At 36.3% G+C, this 22,204-nt stretch overlaps 1 protein-coding gene and 1 pseudogene across 2 annotated transcripts; both read right to left on the bottom strand.

Moving 5' to 3' along the window:
- Positions 1-270: 270 nt before the first annotated feature.
- On the bottom strand, positions 271-7,656 carry LOC128017516 (uncharacterized; annotated as a pseudogene).
- LOC128017022 (adhesion G-protein coupled receptor G5) lies at positions 6,696-20,921 on the bottom strand. 2 transcript variants are annotated; one of them, XM_052602071.1, is made up of 15 exons: positions 20,800-20,919; positions 20,390-20,710; positions 14,353-14,438; positions 13,711-14,157; positions 13,502-13,550; positions 12,282-12,396; positions 12,056-12,172; positions 11,826-11,942; positions 11,434-11,476; positions 11,212-11,315; positions 10,481-10,599; positions 10,093-10,352; positions 9,868-9,967; positions 9,510-9,784; positions 6,696-9,277 (listed from the first exon to the last, which is right to left on the bottom strand). In XM_052602071.1, the coding sequence occupies exons 3-15, from the start codon at positions 14,417-14,419 to the stop codon at positions 9,153-9,155; spliced, it is 1,938 nt and encodes a 645-aa protein (XP_052458031.1). In that variant the 5' UTR covers positions 14,420-14,438; positions 20,390-20,710; positions 20,800-20,919; the 3' UTR covers positions 6,696-9,152. The 2 variants fall into 2 exon arrangements, with proteins under 2 accessions (XP_052458031.1, XP_052458032.1); XM_052602072.1 differs by lacking the exon at positions 20,390-20,710 and having other exon boundaries at positions 20,800-20,921.
- Positions 20,922-22,204: the final 1,283 nt, after the last annotated feature.

Raw genomic sequence — 22,204 nt, 5'->3', positions numbered from 1 at the left:
TCTGTGAGGAGGTATGTGGCATGGTATTGACCTTAGTAATACCAAGTAATAGCTGTTCTCCGAGAAGTGAGTGGATCTTATGAAAGCACTCAGGTCAAATACTGAAGGGACACATACTGTTAAATACACATACTGTTATGTGGTAAATACACAACAGTATATATTATAAAACATATTACCATTGTGAACATTAATGACATTTCTTATACAATGTTTATTTTTTCCATACATTACTTTTTTATATTTATTTGCTTTATACATGCCGTACCATAAATCTTACATAAGGAAGAAATAAATAATGTCTTGTTACAATATACAATTCAATCAGAAACTACTGAGTCTGTTGTGCAACACAATTGTAAGTAAAAAAAAAAAAAAGAAAAACACTTGGAAATGTGTATTATGTACAATCTCAATTCAAACAGAAGTCATTTTCAAAAGACTCATCTTTCTCACCAGCACTTGACCAGCTAATACTAGCACTTACCTTTTCTGGTCTGTTCTATTCTAATCTATTCTATTCTTGAAGTATTCTATTCTTAGACTAACTGAGACTTGTCATGGCACTTGTATAATGTTGTTGTTCTCTTGTTGGTCTGATTGCTTCTATTGTTCTCATTTGTAAATCGCGTTGAATAAAAGTGTCTGCTAAATGGATTAAATGTAAAATGTAATGTATTAAACACAAAATAAATGTGGTTATAGTAAGGATTTTTTTTAAATATGATCAAATGAATAATATATTAGGTTGTGAACTTCTCAGTCAACAGTTTCAGTATTATTACAGCAGCTGAGAGTGAAAGTTCACAGCATGCACTGTTAAGCATGAAAAGGGTTACCTTTCATGAAGGTTCTTTTTAAAATAATCTGTTTTTGTGCTGTTGAATTTTTTCTATCCACAAAGGAATGTAATCAAACCTATATTTGCCCATTCATCAGAACATAATCATCATCATCAAAGGCATTTAATAATCCCTTCAGTTTGTCAACTGGGAAACAATGGCATCATCAGAACCCTTTATAATGGGTGTTAATTTGATTAGATTTTTAAATGCAAGACTAAAGCTTCATTGCAGCATACCCTTGTAGGGAGCATAGCTCTCCTCATCTTTTACTGAGAAGTCCAAACAAGAACACACTAACAATCCCAACACATTACAGTGCCATACAAATCTTATATCAGTCTGATATAAGTTGTTTCATGTGCAGTTACTGCATTTTGCAATTGCATAAGAGTAGCGGCACGGTGGCTTTACTTATCCAGCCTGCCACCTATGGGTGGTCTGAGTATTTTCGGGTGATACTAAACCTAAAGTTGTGGCCACCAAGATAGCAACATTTTCACCAAGGCAGGTACAGATATCAAGCAAACAGCACGTGCGTGCGGTCAAGGTCAGGGCTGCAGGGATGATCTCGTACATCTCACTGGTCACAGCTTGTCTAGCCCGCAAGACATCAAGCAGGTTGTTAAGTCGTCCCTCAGTCATGCAGCAAACAATAACCTCCCGTCTTTCTTGCAGAAGCTGGCAACAGCTTTTCCTGCAGACAGCTGACATTTAACTAGAGAAAGAGGAAGGATCAGAGTATATGATAACAGTGTTAGCATAGAGTTAGGAACTAACACAAAGACAATATTTACATCATTTTTATATTGTTCTATTATTACATGTGTGGGCAAAGCAAATCTGATCAGTCTATCTCCGCTCTGCACATGGAAATAAATTACATTTTAAAATATACTGAAATAGAAATCAGTTCTAATATTTCCCAATATAACTACATTTTGATCAAATAAATGCAACTTTGGTAAGCATAGAAGGTGAGCATAGAAGGGTATTTTATTCAAAAACATTAAAAATAATACTAATCCCAAACTTTATCAACCATAATGCATTTTTTTATTGCCTTCCCACTTAACCAGTTACTTTACTGTGACAAAACAGTCTGTAAAAACTACTTGCATTTCAACGAACAAAACAAGACTAATTCTGAGAAAAACAAAGACCCTCTGGGGAGGAAACACACTGGACACAGATAAGGCATGAGTGGGGCAGTCATTCAGGAAGCGAGTGAGCACAGTCCAACAGAACTGCTTACTGCGCACATGTAAAGTCCCAACACAAAAACTGATACATTGCTGTGTCCAGGTCGTTATGCCAACAGTATGTACACAATATCCTCTTGGGACCCAGACAGAGACTTTTGTCCTCTGTAGAGGACATTATATTTTAGCGATTTTCTCTGAGATATTACATGCCACAGTGTTAAGTCTGGATGTCATGTACAGAGCACATTATGGTTTTTTTTTTTCGAGATATCAAATGTTTGGAGGTTTGATTATAATTTTTTTTAGCATTTTTATGGAAATTTTGTAATTATCATTTAAATCTGACCAATTTTCCAATTGTTTGGCATATATAAATATCTCCAAAATGTTATTTCTCCATTTTTTTCTTATGCTCCAACCAATGTAATGAAATAAAAAATGACAAAATTCACAAAGCTTCTTTTGTATGGTTCTCAGGAGGATGTGTGCACAAAGCTCCTCCAGATTTATTTACCTAAAATACATCAGTCAATTAAGACTGACAAACAGCAAAGTTCTTCCAGATGGATTAAAAGTTTGCAACAATGGCATGTTTATGTTCTTGGTCCGAACTCATATGTTGGAAATATGCTGGACAGGAATAGAGAGTATTGGAGGGATTCAAAAATGTATACTGTTTGGACATTTTGGAGACAGAAATCATTTCTCACCCTGGTTGCCAGCATTGTGTTTTGGGTAACTCTGAAATATCGCTGTGGGGGAAACACATGGGAACCTTAAAGATGTAGAGCTCTGTCTCTGACGTCCATTAATCTGAATGAAACCATGATCATTGCAGGAGTTATTGGACTGGACTTTTGCCAGTGTCTATAAAAGAGATGGGCATAAACATAATTATAAGACAATTTATAGTAATGACGAGATAAAATGTATACAAAATACTTTTAAATGAGAGATCACTAACCGCCACAACATCCAATCAGAGGACAACCCCCTTGTTGCCATCAGCAGAGGGGCCTTTTCTTTTGCATTTAGTGAAGACTCTGGCAGAGTTTCATTCTGGGGAATCACCTCGGAGGTCAGATTTTTTGTGGTACTTTTGCATCTATTGTTCTGTTGGTGGTAAAAGACTGTTGTCAGAATCCAAAAGCTTTAAGAAGATTTATATTTGAACGTTATTTATTATGAACACACACACGATACAAAATACAGCATCAGTAAAAAGTTCCTGCTTAATAATACTAACATTACGATATAAAAATGAGACAACGTTTCAACGCAAAAGTAAAACCTGCTCAAAATAAATGTACCAGCTGTCTAACCTCTAGGTTATAGGCAACTATGAGCGCATTTTACAGCTCAGGAGCCTCCTCTCCTTGTGAAACAGACAAACACAAAAATACTAAATCAGTCAAGCATCCAATTCTTCACATCTGTATTAAACTGAATTTAAATGCATACAGGAACAAAAAATCAACATAATATGGAGTCCATGTTCACTAGTGAAAATGCCCCTACTGATTTTTTATAATTTCATACTTTTTGCATTACACATTTTATTATCAGCATAAAGTCAAAAGTTGATTTGAAAAATGAAAAGTATTTAGCAAAAAGCAGCACTCAAGTTGTATGAACTTCCTCCAAACCAAGCCCCAACTTGGTCTGAAGCTGATCAATACCTGTAAGAAAACAATTGTCTTCGGGCAAATGGAAGAATGACAAATCCTTCTCACTGAATAAGATAATAAGATTACATTGATACACTGAAAAGATGGCAACATACCTTCACATGGACGCTTTCTATTCAACGTTTCCCACAAAAGAACCCCAAAACTGAAAATCATTCAAAAGCTCAAATGAACTCAACAATTGATATACAACTGAAACACTCTAAAATGTTGAAATAATGCACCTCACCTATACTGTATATGTCAGCTTCCACAGAAGGAACAGCGGCTTGTATGACTTCAGACGACACATAGGCCAGATCTCTGTAACATGGCCCACGGCCATCAGAGGTGGTCAAGTGCATGTTTATCTCTTGACCCCAGTCACACAACTACAATGCAACACACATAAAAGTAAGCAAAAGTTGCACACAAAAAAAAACATGTTTCTATTTCAAGGAAATTTTGGGGGCTACGTCTGGCAATACCTTGGCAAGGTACTGTTGGTCGAGAAGAACATAGTGGCTCTCAGGGCTCCGTGAGGCAGCGGAATGGCATGGAGCTCAACCTTTAGAAACCTCCAAAAGGATCCGAAGACAAAGAGCCATTGAAAGCTCTTGGAACCGTTCTGTCTAATGAAAGCAAAAAATAAATGTCACTTCCAGCTGTATTGCTTGCCTGCATAGACCGACATTTGCTGAGAGTAAGAGTTAAATTACTGATGACGCAATTGCTACTAGCTGATACTTGTATTAGAGTGCTCTTTGTTGGATGGCACTATTTTTTAGTGCCTAGGGGATTTCCACTTTTTCATGGTCAGAAAAGTCAACACCTTCATCTACTAAAAGCAATCACACTTCCTGTTAACAGATTCATCAGGTTTGTTAACAAACCTGTCTTTGATTAATTAAATTATCTTTTTAAATAAAGTTAAATAGATAAAATAAAAATTCAAAACCTTGTGCATGTGAATCTAGAGATCCTCCAGTCCTCCAGTCCCACCCCAGTCCAACCAGTGAGTGGGTTGAGTACAAACCCAATGGGACTAGAACTTGCTCAGAACACACCTGGCCCAGTATCCCTTCTTTCTTTAACCTGTCAATCCATTTACTGATACCACACACACACAAACACACACAAATCACTTAAGTTTTGTTTTCCATTGTTTGCTTTGGAGGGAGACTGAGAGACTCAGAGACTAGATCCGTGTGCTGTCATGAAAAGAACATGAAAGGACTCAAGAGCCCAGCCCCATATCGCGAGCTCATTCCACATCGCTTGCTTATGTCCATATTGGCTGCTGAGGCCACAGAACTCCCCGGCTATTTAAAGTCTTTGAAAAACAATTGCAATTCAACTAATAGCTAAGTGATTCACCTGGGCTAGAGAGAAGGTAGGTAACACATAACCGATTAAAGTCTGAAATGCAATAAAAAGTAATATCTCACTGCTCATCTTTTTTTCATGCACATAAAGAAAACAAACACACACACAAAGGCGAACATACATTTAGAAAAAAATATGCCAAGTATATTTTGTAAACAGTGAAGCTGAATGAAATATATTTTTGAAGTTGGAAATATTTAGTTTCAACCAAAACCAAAATATATTTCAAACATATTTCAAAATTTATTTCAGGGGCAAGAAAACACATTTTCAATCATACAGCCTTGGATAAATGCAACATAATACACTTTAATAACGTCTTTTAAAAAAAGAAACTTTGTAAAGTATGTTCCTTTCTCATTTTTATTCAAATATAATGTGAATGTTTCCTTATTTTATTTTATTCTTTAATTTTTTATTATATATATATATATATATATATATATATATATATATATATATATATATATATATATATATATATATATATATTTTTTTTTTTTATTGAAATAGATGGAGGGCAAATATTTTATTTGTCAGGGACACATTGATTATTGGATGAATATGAAATTAATGCTGTGAGTGTCACCCACTCAGGGTTATCTCAGGGTGAAGAGTCACTGGTGTGGTTCATAATAAACGCTAACATCTTCACAATGAAGACCGTCACTTATTTTTTAATATTCGTCACTTCTTTTTCCCCCCTTGCCCAATTTCTTCTGAAAGTAATGACCACATTAATAACATCATAGTAGCCTACACAAAATAGCTATAAAAGGAAGACAGTAAAGCAGTGTAGTGGAAATACTATAGTTATTATTAACCACTTGGCACCCATTTAGTACCATTTTTAGTACCCTGTACATTATTCATGTCTAAATTGCCCCTAGTCATAATGGTATAACACTGCTAACATATCTGCTTCAACAGCTATGGGCTATGTGAAGTCATCAGTGTGACTCCATCTTTCACAACAAAAAAAAACAGTTTCCTCTTTTTCTCAGATGTCTGGCTAAATTGCAAAAGGAAGTGTCTGCCACACGCTTGGGAGTTTATAATTAAGTCTTACACCATTTGCTGATCACTGTTCAGTGCGACAAGTCAATAGGAAATTATATTTCTATCTTACATAAAAGGGGATGTCCAATGTGACTGAACTTACAATAGAAAGTGGAATCTTATGTCATTATTTCATGCTGTTATCTCAGGACAAAAAAAAAAAAAACTATTGTCACTTTACTAATAACTAATAGTTTTACCTGTTTTATTGTAACCTATAGGTTATGCATTATTGTACATAAGCAAAAAAATAATAATTAAAAAAAAAAAATATATATATATATATATATATATAGAGAGAGAGAGAGAGAGAGAGAGAGAGAGAGAGAGAGAGAATTCATAATGATATTAAATAAAGATGACAGAGGTAAACTGACACTGACAATGATTAAAGTTGTTAAGCTATTGTAACCTATCTGATAAAACTAATCAATACATTGACTTTTTATCTAAAATGATTAAAACTTATCATTACCCGAACAATACATCATGTTACAAATATTGATCATGCTCACAAATACACAAAGATAAAGAAGAAAGTTTAGAAAGTATTTTAATCCCACACAAAGGTAATCCACAAACACAGATGGAACTGAATTTAAGCAGGGGGAATACAAATACACACACAATGAAAATGCTACAGTATAAATGTCTAAAAAACAGTCAAGTACCCAGGGAGTAAGGCCCCAGTGGATTTTTTTAACACACACCCTCAAAAGGCAGTTATGGGTACTCCAATTGGGCCAATAATTCAATTTTCTCCTATTGCAGTGTCAAATCTGCTAAACGTGGGTCCATAACTTTAAAATGCTACAGTAAAAATGTGTGAAATGGTCACTGTAACAGTTAAGTGACCTAGTAACAAGGCCAATACTGCAATGGCTCCTTTAACTGTCAGTGTCCATAACATCAAAACTGTATAGTAACCAAGTTTAGTTCACCTTTATTAATATAAAACTTTCATATTACATGTTTCAAAGCCCCTTTACAGAAAACTTACTGTTCACTGAGGTCTAAAGTGGCACATTCTACAACCTGTCGTTTTGGCAGATTGGCTTCAATAAAAGAAGTCTAACAAGAAAGTTATGAAACCTACGGGATGTTTTTACTGTACAATGACCACTTATATGTCAAAAGATCCAATCAGTAACCATGACAACAACCTGGGGCGTAAACAGAGTTCATAGGGGTGTGATACATTGTATTTGAATGTTTTCTGGGGGAAAATGTAAAGGGATTTGTTAGAAATGTGAACAAATAGTTACAAATATATTGTGCATTGGTTATGTATATATTGTATGTTCTGTGCAATGTCATACAAAAAGTACCTTATATGACTGGCGGTTGGAGCAAACCACAATTGCAAATTCCTTGGTAAATTCAACTTATTTGGCCAGTATGTCAGTAAAGTGAATTCTGACTGTGATCAATAGTGGTGGTGGTGGTGGCATCAAGCTTTGAGGATATGCTATCTGCTAAGGTGACTGGTAAAACCATGAAGATAAATAATGGATGGATACAGAAAAATTCTAGGTGGAAATATGCTCGAGTCCAATAGTCCACAAGAGCACTGGGACTTGGATGATAGTTCATCAACCCAATCAACAATGGCATGGAACATGCATCAAATATCACAGCAAAGACATAAAACATATCCCGGTGAGTAGCCTATATGTGTGAAATGAATAATAATAATAAAAAACTTGGCTTTAACATAGATTCCCTATACGATTACAATTTGAGGAATTTTGCGTAGAAGAACATACAAACTTTCAGTAGCAAGGTTGATAGACGCTCACAGGTCTAATATTCCCGCCGAGGCGCTGAGACTGCAGCTCCATACAGCTCCCACCAGAGGTCGCCTCTCTCAACCCAATGATCATTCTTAATATTCTGATTCACACCCACCTCATATTATTTTTTATATGCTACAGTTCTAATTGATTTAGCTAGTTTAATGGTCATTCATTCTTTCTGTTGTTTGACATCCCTTGGCTTTTAAATGGAAAATGTTGCCTTTGTTTTCACTTTACATCTCTGCATTCACCCTCCTCAGTGTTTGTTTACACAAGCGAACTCCAGTAACTCTCTTCAATTAATTTCTCTTTTTAATGGATCAAACAAAGTTTCTGCTCATTTTGAATAAATAACATGCTCGAAAATATATTTCAAAACAGTAAAAGATCAGGGCTGTTTGGCATTTTCTAACAAAAGTTATTTATAATATATATTTTTTTTATCAATATTATGTTGGGTTTTCTGTCTGGTTCTGTAAAAGATGTCCAATTTAACTTGTTTAAAAAGGTAAAGAAAAGAAAATAAGCAAAAAACAAAAATATTTATTTATATATTCTATATTATAATATTCCAACCAAAATACACATACGTTACAAATACGTAAAACAGGAAAAGAAAAGCTAAGAAAGTTTGTGCTTAACTCCATTTCATTACAAAACTCTGAAGAATGAACAAAAGTGCAGCCTACAGTTACATCTGACAGAACTAATACAGTGTTTGCTTAGCTCATTTACCTTAATCCAGAAAATACATGAGGAAAGGACATTTTGGCAGTTTCTACTTACAAAATTGCCTTAACTAATCTTACACAACTCAACTTTTTGACCACAATTTTTTTATTATTATTATTATTAAAAGCAATTTGCAAGAACTCCTATTATCATCTCACAAATAATACAGCAGTTTCATACAGCAGTAAAAAAAAGCTAAAGTGCAAGGCTGAGACAAACTATGAATATGAATACACAAAATACAGCTTATGACAGGTGAAGCATTTATGCTCCATTACCTGGCACACTCTGGTATCCAATATCAGTGCAATGCCATCTAAAGAATTTATCACACCCTGACCTGCAGGATGAGAAAATATCTTTACAAAATAAATGCCCCTTGTGAATAATCTTTCATGGTAACATCTCTGAAAGAAGTGAAATTTGGCAATTTCAGAGAAACACTGTTTGAGCATCACCAGACTTTTAACTCTTTTCATGAGTCTGTAACATCTGCTGTTTTGAAGATGCAGAACTGCTCCTATCCGAAATGGACCTATCATCATTCTTCATCCGATCAAGAGCATAGTATCGCAGCATGAGAAAAAATCCTGTTGGAATACAAGGAAATGGAATATCATGCCGATTTCATATAACAAAATGGAAGCTAATGAGTTAAATTCAAGATTTCTGAAGCAAACATGTAATGATAAGAAAAGGAAACCAGTTTCAGGGCAGTTGTATTCTTATATGCTGCTACAGGAACTCAGCTTACATTGAAACAATAGCCTAGCAATGATTTGACCTTGTTTATTTTGTGATAGTGCACTCAAAAAACCTTACCTTGTAAGGAATTGATAATGCAGAAGAGGAAGAGAATGGCCTCTGACAGGGGGCCAAAATCCAGGAAACCCAGGCCCCAAGTTGTGCCGAACAGACAGGTGAGACCCCATATACTGAGAAAAGCCACATGTATCTTCTTCCAGTCAGGTCGGTTGCGGATCTCCCTCACCACAACGAAAAGCATGACTGCACCAGAGCTCACCACAACAGCCAGTAAGCCAACATTAATGATGTAATGAGCCAATAGACTCTTGTCATTCTTCAACATCCAGCACCTGGATGAGCAGAGCACAGCAGAGTTTACATTTTTGTATAGTGCATGCACGGTTATATCTAATATTCAGTAATGTCTCCTTACATGTGGTAAGGATTGTGGACATCATCACTCGGTACAATACTCCTTTTGCCATATATATCCCCTATTGAGAGCAGTATACCGACTAGCATAACCGGGAGACCTCAAATTGAAAACAAAAACATTGTCATCAAAACATGAGGTTATTACTTAAAATGTTTATATTTATTATACAAGTCTTCTTCTTGTTTTAAATAATACTTAATACATAATCGTGTAGTCACTTACCAAAGCCTCCCAAGTAAAATATCCACGTCGGGAGGGTTGAGTTGAACACCTTGCGGATCAGTAAGAATGTGTGAAACACTTCCATGGCCATCCAGCAGAGGGTGCAGAGCAGCGCATAATGCAGAAGGGATCCTGTTATCTTACAGACGATTTCATTTCCTACATTGGCCAGTGTACCAGTAAGAATGAAGAACAAGCACAGAAGAAATATCGCCACCACTAGACCACGGTGCACCAGTGAGATCTGCGTTTTCTTCCCTCTTTTGGAATACAGAGACAAAGAAGAGACAAACAGACCAAGAACATTGTGAGATTCACAATAGAATTATCACTGAACAAGCATTTTTTTATAGTGTTATGAAATCCAAATCACTGAAATCACAGTCACCTGCGTTTACAAAGCCAATAGAAGAGAACCAAACAGCTGACTAAGGACAAGGCACAGCCCACAGCGGTAATGAACGTCAGAGCCTTTAGATGGCGAACTGTAGCCTTCTGTTCCACTTGCTGAAGCAAAGAAGAAAACAAGATCATCAAAGCTGGTTTAAGGAAAGAGACTATGGGCCATTTCTAAAAAAAAAAGATTTCAATGGAGCAGATGCTTCACTATGCTAAATATAAAGCATTTTGGGGAAAACAGCTTATTATTTAATGAACTGACAGCCTATTGGCTAATCTTCAACATGTTTGCCTTTAAACATTCATTCTGGATTGTTCTGTTTTTAGATTTTACACCCAAAAATGCTTTTTTTTTGTGTGAGAGAGAGAAGTCACAGACAATTTTGTGACAGATAGGATTCAGTTTGCAGTTTGGATTGCACAAACAGTGACTGTCACAACTCTATGACATCGAGGCTGTGATGTTATTGGTTATCAAGGCACACGTGATCCAAGTTAGCCATTGCTCTTTCTCCAATGGTAGAGCCTTGAAACTTATCTCCCAATAATAAGATCATTTCATTAATATGGCATGATTTGTTAATAACTCTGTCCCTCTAAATGCATATTTTGCAAATACGGATTATCAAGGATGATAGAAATAGCTTTTATTGATTAAGATTATCTCACAGTGAGAAATATTACCAGCAATGTAATTTTCTTGGTAAACCTGCTACTCACCACAAGGATGGCAAAGTATGTGAGGTGATTACAGTGACATTCTGTCTCTCCTTCATTAATATCAACAGTCGTACAGCCGTCATATCTCCAAGTCACGTTAATATCTGCAGAGAGACACATCAACAGAACAATCTGTATTTGTGCTACAGCTAGCATTAAACATTTGATTGATGTCTAATACTGAGCGTTGATGTGTCTATGAACATGAAGACTTGAGCGCACCTTCTTTTGTGTCCCATGAAACACATCTTCTAGAATGGTTAAGCTGTAAAAATGAAGTAGAGAAGGATAGGAGAAATGCATCTATAATCAGCTCAAAGAGAGTGGTTTGGCAATCACAGTACAGAGATTCATCATTGCTATTTCGATTGAGTAAATGGCTTTTGCGATTTAAATACCAAAAACAACATCAGAAATTGAATGTTTATCCAGCTTCACCTCACCAACTTTGTCATTGTTTTTAGTGTAAGGAAATGGCAGGCATTTAGTCTACTCAGTAGAAAATGATGCCAGCTACAGTTGTTGCAAAGCTTTTAAATAGCCTTTTAACATCACAACAAACAGGGTATTACTTGAGAAAGTACTAAATACTGAACATGCACAAAACGACTTACTGGGAGAGTAGAGTGACGAAACCTGATTTTGACAGGTTCTGGGAGGTTTTTGATGGTCTCATTCTCCACTGAGAGTCCAACTATGTCATCCAGAAGAACTACATCAGACGACCCCCCCTACACAACACAAACAGGGTTGAATCAATCTGTACATTGCTGTATATGTTGGTAAGATAATGGAAGCTAATTAATCCACATGATTTATGTCTGCTGGACAAATAATGTCATACCTGAAATAAGGTCTTGTTCTTGTAGTAAGTACACACCACTTTGGATTTTCTCCTTGACTTAGAGTTCAGGCAGGAGGGAAGATAAACGGTGGGTGTCCTGTTTGTATTTCGAGGGCCCTGGAATGCAACATTTATATTTATTCATATTCTAGAAAGAGACCTTCCCGTGACTGAAAGATTTTGGAACTTTTGACCTTTGTGCTTCTATAAGGTGAATGTTATTTACTTGCAGAGTGAAACTGAGTCCTGTGAAACCATGATCCATCTCAATGACTTTGCTCTGAGCACAAAGTAGATTCACCTGACCTGTTGTATTGGATTTCATCACTGCTTTCTCTATCCTGCAAAAACACACAAACACATGCATTTGCACATGCTCAACAATGTTATCAACTCTGTCACTGTCAAACCCAGAATTTTTCTGGGTTTTCACTGTTATATGCCGAGGGGTGCTGTAACGCATCTGAATGATTCCAGAATCTCCTGATCAAAAACACAGATGAGGAAGATGCAGAGACTAATGATCATAATCCTAAAAAAAGGAATGAAGTTAGAATAAAAAAATTTTTTTGTTTTTATTTTGATGTAAATAAAGAATGACCCTGATTCTTTTTATTTTGATGTATTGCATGTTCGGGTATTTATACAAACTTATATTCTGGGAGCCATGAAAGTTTAGTGAAAATGATAAAAAATGCAACTTTTTTCAAAAACGCTGTTAAGTATAAAACATACTTTCTAATATTTATATATGTAACGCACAGTCTGAGTAGATGACCAGGTTAACATTTCACTGCAAGTTGTATATAACTGTGACAAATAAAAATATTTAAATCTTCTTCCTACTTCAGAAATGCATGAGCACACTTCATGTCAGAGTACATGTCAGATTCAGTGTAAATACACAAATTACACCGATACCACAATACCACTACCTTTATCATTAAAAAAAAAAAAAAAGTTTTTCGTTTTTGGAGGGCTGTAGAGAGTGTGTATTGTTATGATAAAAAACCACAGTAAATACTTTTGTAACCACACGATATGTTTCCACCCATTTCTGAATTAAACAGATTATGCATGAAACGATACTAAAACATTTTATTATGATGCCTTAGCATTTCATATGAACATGCACAATACATGGAGGGTATATACAATAAAAAACGTGTTGAAGATGTGTTTAATGTATTAATAATCTTGCAATACACTTGGCAGTCCATGCATAAAAAGTAAGCATAATTTAGAAAGCCATTGTAGTCATGGGTTCAGCTTCCTGTTTGCGGCTCAACCTCTGTTTTTCACTCATACTCAAGCTTGTCAGTCCTTTGCTCTTATAAACATGCACAACATCACCTCTTGCTATCTGTATGATAGACCACATCAGTTCATAACACACTAAAGTAATAGGGAAACTAACAAACTGAAATAGAAACATGATTGACTCACATGTTTGCTCCATTGGGCTTCATACTTGCCTCATCACACAATTCCTTCTCTGCAAGAGGAAAAACAGAAGAAATATACTGAACCTAAAACTAATTACATGCTCAGAAATACTGAACTTACAAGTGAGCTCTGTAAATGTATATTAATATCTGTAGCTTTTAAAAATTGTAATACAACAAAATGTAAAATATAACACTAAAGGTTCTTACTGCAGTCGATTGAATCTCCTCTAAATGTATATTTTCCCACAACATCATGTCTGATGATATCACCGTGGATGCTGCCATTCGCAATACCATACAGAGCAGCATTTTCTTGATCCTCTTGTGAGAAGTGAGTGCAGCACGATCCTTGAAGGCCATTCGGTGGACACAGAGTGTGTTTCTGTCCATTCACCTGTACTATCAGCAGGTCCAGCAGCGGATCCCAGAACACACAGAACTGACTTTGATTTTCAAGAGGTTTTAAATCTAGATTAATGAACGAAGATTGTGTGCACTTGGCTGTGATACTGCCCTGAATAGAAAGTGTGCTCTCACTGGCTGAAATCTCAATTTTCTCACAGCCTGTTTTCAAATCATACTTCAGAGTTTGTGATGCGTTGCCATGGCGCCATGTTCCACACATCCTCAAGCTACTGTCATTTGCTGTTGATGCTACATGGAAAAAATATGGTTAATTAATTTTTTATGAAAATAAATGATTTAATATATATCCAAGCTATTACATTTTTACAATGATAAAGTATGTATTTTCCTTCTAATAAATAGATTCATTAAACAAGATACTAAGAAAAATCCATCATCTATAACTAGTACAGAATTTTACTTCCTTAGTTATAACCTACTTACCTCGAACCAAAATGATCAAAAGACAGGTGATTATCAGCATTCTTACAGATTTTTGATTCCGTTCCATTGTAGCTCATAGATGATGCCTGAAAAGCAACAGAGAACTCAGTTAAAGAGAAATGAAAAAAATACACAAAGGCGTGCCTCGGTAGAGATATGCAAAGGCATCCCAAATGAAATCATGTTATCAATATCTTGGCTGTTCCTTCCTCTTACTACTTCATTTTTAGCAGAAGTCATATGTCTGCTTCATTTGTAAAACAAAAACCTTCCATTCCATCAAACAAACTCACTATTCTTGAGATAAAGAGGCAGTCATCTAATAGCACATCTATTCCTGGGCTCTTATCAATGAGAACACATACAAGGAAAGGTAAAAATAAATTCTGATGCATGCTACTGCCATCCTTTATCAATGAGAACAGACTTTCTTTTGCGACAAAGGGAGTTTTGAGATGTTATTGCGAATGCACACATTCATTGCAGAACATGTATATGATGCCATTCTTATGTCACCATCTTTGTTTTGTTTTGTGGAGCAATACATGAATCATCATGCTCAAGAAAAAGAGCATGTCTCAGTGTTTCCCATACATTGATTTATTTTGTGGCGGTCTGCCACAGTATCAAAACTGACTCACACAAATAGATTTTCCAAAAAGCTTTGAATTCGTTGATGACCACTGCACGTATCAACAATCGAAACACGGCGCAAATGTTTTTATATCACTGTATTTCTGAAGGAAATCGACTCTCTTCAGAAAATTTTTGATATCGTTTTCTTTTCATCTAGCATGTAACGGCTAGTGAAGCAATGTTTGTGAGCGGAGCACTGCTTTGTCTACAGCCGTTACTGGGGAAACCACTATCTCTCCTGCTTTAAGCGCCTCCTGCTGGCAGAGAATTAATGTGCATATATATGCCACCACAAATAGATTCTAGTCTGTGGGAAACACTGATGTCTCATGTTCTACGATAGAGTGAATCATAATACACTGTCAGTCCCAGTGTGAAAACACAGTCAGTGACAGTGTATGAGTCAGACACTGAATGGCATGTTTTCTGACTTGAGTCATCACTGCTAACTGAGGCACACAACAGGTTCCCAAGTCACTTATGCAAATTTGATTTGTTGTAAGCTGATGTTTTTTCTCACCATGCAAACACCAGAAAACTGAGATATGTTTCTTTATGCACATGCAGCTTTTCAGTTCACAGAATGTTAACTGATAGACTGGAGTTACTTGTGCATTATTGTTTGAACTCTCATTTGCTTTCTCCAAATCTTTCCAAATGAAAATGCTCAATTTGGGGCTAACTATTTCTTTTTTAGCAGTGCAGTTCACAAATAAAGTCCAACCATCCTTTGGGTAACAGCCAATAATACATGCTTCAATGCTTTGTGCGTTATTGTTTGAACTCTCATTTGCTTTCTCCAAATCTTTCCAAATGAAAATGCTCAATTTGGGGCTAACTATTTCTTTTTTAGCAGTGCAGTTCACAAATAAAGTCCAACCATCCTTTGGGTAACAGCCAATAATACATGCTTCAATGATTTGATTATTTCTCCCCTATGTAACGCAGATCTGCCGTTTAGCTTTTTTGCATGTTGACCTTTACATCAGAGATATAAGCCAAACTAGTCGAAATGAAACTGTAGGAGAATATAGCACACCGTAAAGATCAGATCCTCTGTGGCTTTCCTGCATTTACCAACTTAAAGCACAAACCTGCTGTGACATTATGCAAAACACAACACCTGCAGCTACCCAATTCGGTCTGACAACAGAACTATTTAATGTGTTTTGCCACTGCTGCTACTATTACGAGATGTGTTCTAGAACTACTAAACTACAATGAAATTGCATACGTGCATAAACAGAGAATGAGAGACACAAGTAAGATAAAAGAAACACTAACAGAAAATGACTGCTAATTGTGTAGAAAGGGCAATTCAATCAGGACCACTTCCGTCAAGTATATTTATGATAATTATAATTGCATACAGTTAGTGTTGGCGGTATGGTTATGTTCTGGGCAACACTCCACACGCCTGTCCATGCAGCCAAGCAGCAAGACAAACCCCCCTGGGGTACAGAACAGAACCATTATAAGCATATATAATTACAATTCTCAATTACATGAGTTGTAAACAAAATTTCATAGAGACTGCATCAAATGAAGACACTGAAAAGAAAGAACAAGTTAGATCGGATTACAGGTTCAGTTGGTGGAGTTGGGGTTGGAGGAGGGAGTTAATTGCAATGCGATGGAAGAGACACTGAATAATGGGAATTAAATAGACCGCAGGTGATAGGTGTCAAGACTGGATTGATGACTGACTAACGTGGCCTGACTGAACTAACGCAATGCTCGATTGATAAAAATATCTAAACTGTAAATGGCACATACATACTTCCTTTAATCTGAATGAAGTGACAACATTTTTCGACATATATATTTAACCGACTATCGTGTCAGGAATATGTGTGAGACATTTCTGAAAGTGTTTTGACACAAAGGCATCCTATACTAACAATGTTCCAACAGATATTCTTGGGTTTAAGGGAAGTTGTCTGTTTTTAAAGGAAACATTAATGTGGAATTTAGATTCAGATTTTTAGACCCCTTAACCTACCCCCAAACCTAAACCTACCCATTTAATAGCGATTATGAAAAAAAAAAAAAACATAATAAACTGTAGTAACACTATAGCATTAAAAATATATATTTTTTGTCACTAATCTCTCTCCTAGACCACATTTCTAAAAATAAAAATAAATGTACAGTATAAAAAAACACCACAGACAGACAATTGCAATCATAATAGAGTGTTTGCTCCTCTGTCATGCCCATATTGGAGACACTCAGATGTAAACATCAGCTAAACCACGGAAAAGGCTGTGGAGAAGTACTTAGTAAGCAGGAAAGGGTGTGATATTTTGACAAACTAATGTTAATAGGTGGTAAATATGCATTCTTCTAGACGAGCTGGCAGCAGATATCACACAGTAACAAAATTTTATCATTTCATATTAAGTAAATGAGTACACTTCATTTATAAATGCAGTTGAAAACATAATGCCATTAATACGATAACTGAATGCAATAAAATGTGATTTCAATATTCATAAGTATTAATTTGTAAGTCTGCAAAGTTATGTAAATAATTGAAGTTTTATGTGTGGTCAATACGTATTGTACGTTTAGACGCTGTTAATACATCAGTATTGTATATTTCAGTATCTGTGAAAATGAAAATGAAAGTAAACGTCTGTTTTGTAGAACCACAATTAATTTAAAATACATACAAATTCTCACATTGAAAGATGACGGCTAAATGGAGCTATAACAGAGCAGACTACCACAGAAAGTACCCAGTTCCTCTGTGCGACAGTAGGTTTGAGAAGGGTGCATCTATGCCTCCACCCTTTTTGGCCCTCTCTCCCTCTGCCATTGTTCCAGCTATGTGGACTTCACAGCAGTCAAAGAATGTCCCTTTTCTCTCCAAGCACAGCTCAAAGGAAACTGGTGAAGTCCATTTATTCGAACGGGGCGCCTTGCCAGTTTTGAACTGTGCACATAAAGGGATTTTTGCTCAGACGTTTTCTTGCCCATGCTATGTTATTTCCCACTCCACAGCAATTTTTTAAAAACTCAGACAATCATATAACACTTCCTCTTTTAGTTATAATGACTGTGTGGAAAATTGAGATGCAAACTCCTGAGCCTCCTCTCCAGTTGCCCCATTTTATTCCTGCGCTGATAAAATCTCTTGAAATGATGCAACATGTTTTGAAGTCCTACCTAAGCTTCAAGAGAGACAAACCACAGTAGACATGCATTTCTATAGTATTTCCATGGCCAGTGTTATGTCTAGCGAAGCTAACAACCTGCACAGAACAAGAATGTGAACTTTTAGAGCTAGGTCAATTTACTGTGCGTTTCTTTTGTGACATCATTGCCAGTAATAAAAGCGAGAAGCCTTTCAGCTCGCCTCATTCTGAGCTGAACTGACAAGTGGTGGAGCTGGGGGCGAAGGTCTGTCAACCATGTAGTGGTGACCACATTGAAGCTAAGCTGCATTACAGCAAAAAACTTGTTGATGCTTAATTGTGCAGATCAGCCGCCGTGGTTCAGACAGGAAAACCAACATACACTGCGAGACATGAAGAGAAGCTAAAATGAAAACGTATCTTATTGCAAATTCATGAGCAGCACTAAACACTAAATGGTGGTTATAGGCTTAATAGCCACCAATTAATCAAGATAATGTCTTATGAATCTAGTCTTATGCTAGTCTTATGCCTTCTAATATGCAGAAATAAAGAAAGCATATGTCAGTAGTAGGAACAGGCTCAATCTTCTCAGTTTGTAATATAGAAGGCAGAGAAAGGAAGCACCACTTTCTGTTGAGGTGGATTGATGGGTTTGGGGGGGGGGGGGGTATGGGTATGGGTATGGGTTTGGGTCTTAGTCTTTGATTTGTTTACAGCCACGGGAGAAATATGTGGCTGCTGCTTCTCCACCTGTGTCACCAAGGAGCTTCTTGTCTCATTTATTACAGCAGTGAGTGTAAAATGGTGAAAACAATGTGAAAATAGAGAGAAATGCTTGTAGAAAAGAAGAAAACGGCATGTTTATGTTATAAAGGTTGAGTGCTGTCTAAACCTAATCCTAATAAAGTTTGTTGCATGTTTTGCTTTAATGTGTTATTGGTTTATTTGTCATCAATTTAATGTATTTTAATCATTTGACAGTTTATTCTGACAGGTTGTCCTAAGCTAATTTGACACTTTATTCTGATTTGGGTGCCCTAAGCAAATATCAGGTATGGGGCACCAACACAATAACTAACCATGCTCTTTTAAGCCTAACACTTATTTTACTCTTTCTCTCTGTCTTTCTCTCTCTCTCTCTCTCTCTCTCTCTCTCTCTCTCTCTGTCTTCTCTCTCTCTCTCTCTCTCTCTCTCTCTCTCTCTCTCTCACACACACACACAAAGTTTACAGTTTATTTATCTCTTCACAACTTATGACAATTTGACACTCTCCAGAACACAAATACACACTGGAACGTTTGCCAAATATTTTTAGCCAATATCAGATGGGGCCCCCTGATGCCCTGGGGCCCTAAGCGGGTGCTAACCTCACTTATTGGTTAAGTCCACCCTCTGCACACATGCAAAAACTGCAAGGAAAAATACAGAAACCCAGCCTAAGAAAGACATGAGAGCGGGGCTAGTTGTCACAAGAGCTATATATAAGCTTTTGATAAAACAAATATTCAGTGGATTAACATATTGCTTTTAAACACTTATTTTTTGTGAAATCGATCATTCAAACTGAAATTTAAATATCAAATAATTTTTCTAGCGCTTAACAAGTGAACACAATGAAAACACACTGTCCATTGAAAAGAAAAGGACAGAAAAGGCATTTTTTTAAATAAATATCATAGAGGTTATTTCAACAAAACTATCAAGAAGTTCTTATTGTTTTTACTGTGACAGCTTACCCCATGTAAGCTTTGAGGTAGTATGGAACAGCCTGAGAATTAGGCTACTCACTGTCAGTCAAATAGCTCTGCATCTCCGTTCATATTTTTTCCCAATCAGTTTAAAAAGTTCACATGAAAAAAATAAACATGGAAAAACAGTAAAACGTTTCACTATTCACACGCGCATTTTGTAACCAAAAATAACCATGGTTTAATTATAGTAAAAGTGTTATGGTTTTTGGGGGGATATTGATTGCCATAACCACAGTGTTACTACAAATACCATGGCTTAACTGTGTTTAGTGTATGTGGCTCTTGGTTAATTTGTGCATGGTTTAACTATAGTGTTTTTTTTGTTGTTGTTTATTGGTTTTATTTGTAGACTAGTAGAACCATGGTTACTTTTCATAAGGACAGTATCAGATATTCCACGTCAAAATGTATGAATAAATATAATTCATAATCTAACACCTTTCTTAAATACCGAGTGAAATCATATCATGTAACATATTCGCAAACATTTAAAGAAATTGGCTTACCGTTCATAGACAAACGCAGAACACTTGCTATCTGCTCCTCGTACACAAAACACTCGCGTGGTGCTCGGAAAACGCGTAAATGGTCGCTCAGTTATTTGTTCATTCCCGGTGAGACAGGTCATGTGAAAACACGCGTAAAATAAAACGAGTGGATGAGCGATAAACGCAAGTGACTTTGTCGCGCACGTCTCCGAGAGTGCGTCAAAACTGAACTGAAGGCGCTCGTGTTACAGTATCATTTCTACTGAAAGCGAAGGCAAGCTTACTCTCACTCCGACAACAATCTCATGGAAACACTCCAAGAGTCAATTAAATGGCAGCCTGGAAAGAAAAAAAGCAGTCTAAACGTTTATTTTATAAACTATTGTAACATTAGGATGCGACTGAAATAAAGGTTCCAGCAAGCTTACCCCAACGGACAGGTATGGTTACAGTAAAGGGAGGAGCGATGTCTGTGAACACTGGACTTAGTTTGCATAGTCTGGCTTTATTGTGCGTCGGAAAAAAGCTTAGAATAACTAGCCAAATGCAAAACAAGTCTTTTCTCAGTATTGGAAGCATATTCTTTTCAAGGCCAACCTCTGTTGACTCGGAATTTGTTACAAATTAAACCCTTCAATAAAGCCATAATGTCCAGGATACTGATAAGATTGCATTGCTAGGTAGTGGGCATGTGGGCGAGGTAGTGCTAAGTGTGTGTGTGTGCGTGTGTGCTGTCTGACTCTGTTGATCAGTTAAAGCACCTGGCTTCCTGTGCGTCCCAACTGCTATTTCGACAGCGTTAATAAAGGCCAAGGTCTGACAAAGGCTTTTGTGTTTCTCCAGAAGACTAATATTGAAAGATCATAAATAAAAAGTCAGACATTTACATTGACGCATGTTTGATTTAGTTTGATGGGTCTTCTTATTGCTTCAGATAGAAGTGATTTATAGACTGGAAATACCCTATAACCCTTTGCAGAAATACATGTATATTGATGCAATTATATATATTACATTACATTTCTTATATCACATATAAAAATAATTGTTGTCAGTAAATTTTTTTTATGTTAATGTTTTAATCCTATTTTCTGAAGACATTACCCCAGTCAAGTATCACGTGATCCTTCAGAAATCATTCTAATATGCTGATTTGAAGCTTAAGAAACATTTGTGCACTTTTTTAAACAAAATGTAATAATAAAAAAGATAGATAGATAGATAGATAGATAGATAGATAGAAAGATAGATAGATAGTTTACAATTCATGAATAGAAAAAGAATGCTGTGGTTAGAAAAGATTAGATATCTAAAAGTTGTATGCTGGTCACCACATCCTGAAATGAACTATGAATTTCTCTTTCGCTATGTTTAACATGCATGGTTAAGCTATAGACAATGTGTAACTTGTCCCCTAACAGTTCATTAACTCCGTACAGCGAGATTTCAAATTGCGACTGCAGCTTTTATGTCTGAACTTGTATGCGAGCTGAAAAAAAAAGAAGACTTTTCACACAGCTTTCTGTTAAGCGTCTTACTTTTCACCTTGTTTGCAAAGTGGTCTGTTTTATTGGCATTAAAGGTCCAACGTACAGACAGCTGCTTTACAACGACATTAAGGACTCCTGTCAGTGTATTCACAGCATTATTTTCATACCATGGCTCTGTCTCTGAGCAATACAGCAGTGCATGCATATCTCAAAGAGATCCTACTGCTCATGTACACCCACAGACACATATTTTTTTGTACATCAGGCCATTATATTTTGGCCTAATTTATAGCAATACGAAACAGATGGCAGCTTTAGTGCAGATGGTATGTAGGGCAACCAG

Source organism: Carassius gibelio, chromosome A7 (genome assembly GCF_023724105.1).
Source record: "Carassius gibelio isolate Cgi1373 ecotype wild population from Czech Republic chromosome A7, carGib1.2-hapl.c, whole genome shotgun sequence".
NCBI lineage: Eukaryota > Metazoa > Chordata > Actinopteri > Cypriniformes > Cyprinidae > Carassius > Carassius gibelio.
Note: the sequence above shows the minus strand (reverse complement) of the source record. Positions and strands in the feature narration are given on the sequence as shown.

Bases quoted from the DNA above. Each gene is read 5' to 3' on its own strand.
- LOC128017022 (XM_052602072.1), bottom strand. From the start codon at position 14,419: ATGGAACGGAATCAAAAATCTGTAAGAATGCTGATAATCACCTGTCTT. The intron at 11,943-12,055 runs GTATGACATTAT...TGTGTTGTGTAG, and splicing joins AGAACAAGACCTTATTTCAG to GGGGGGTCGTCTGATGTAGT. The intron at 10,353-10,480 runs GTGACTGTGATT...GTATTCCAAAAG, and splicing joins TATTGGCTTTGTAAACGCAG to AGGGAAGAAAACGCAGATCT.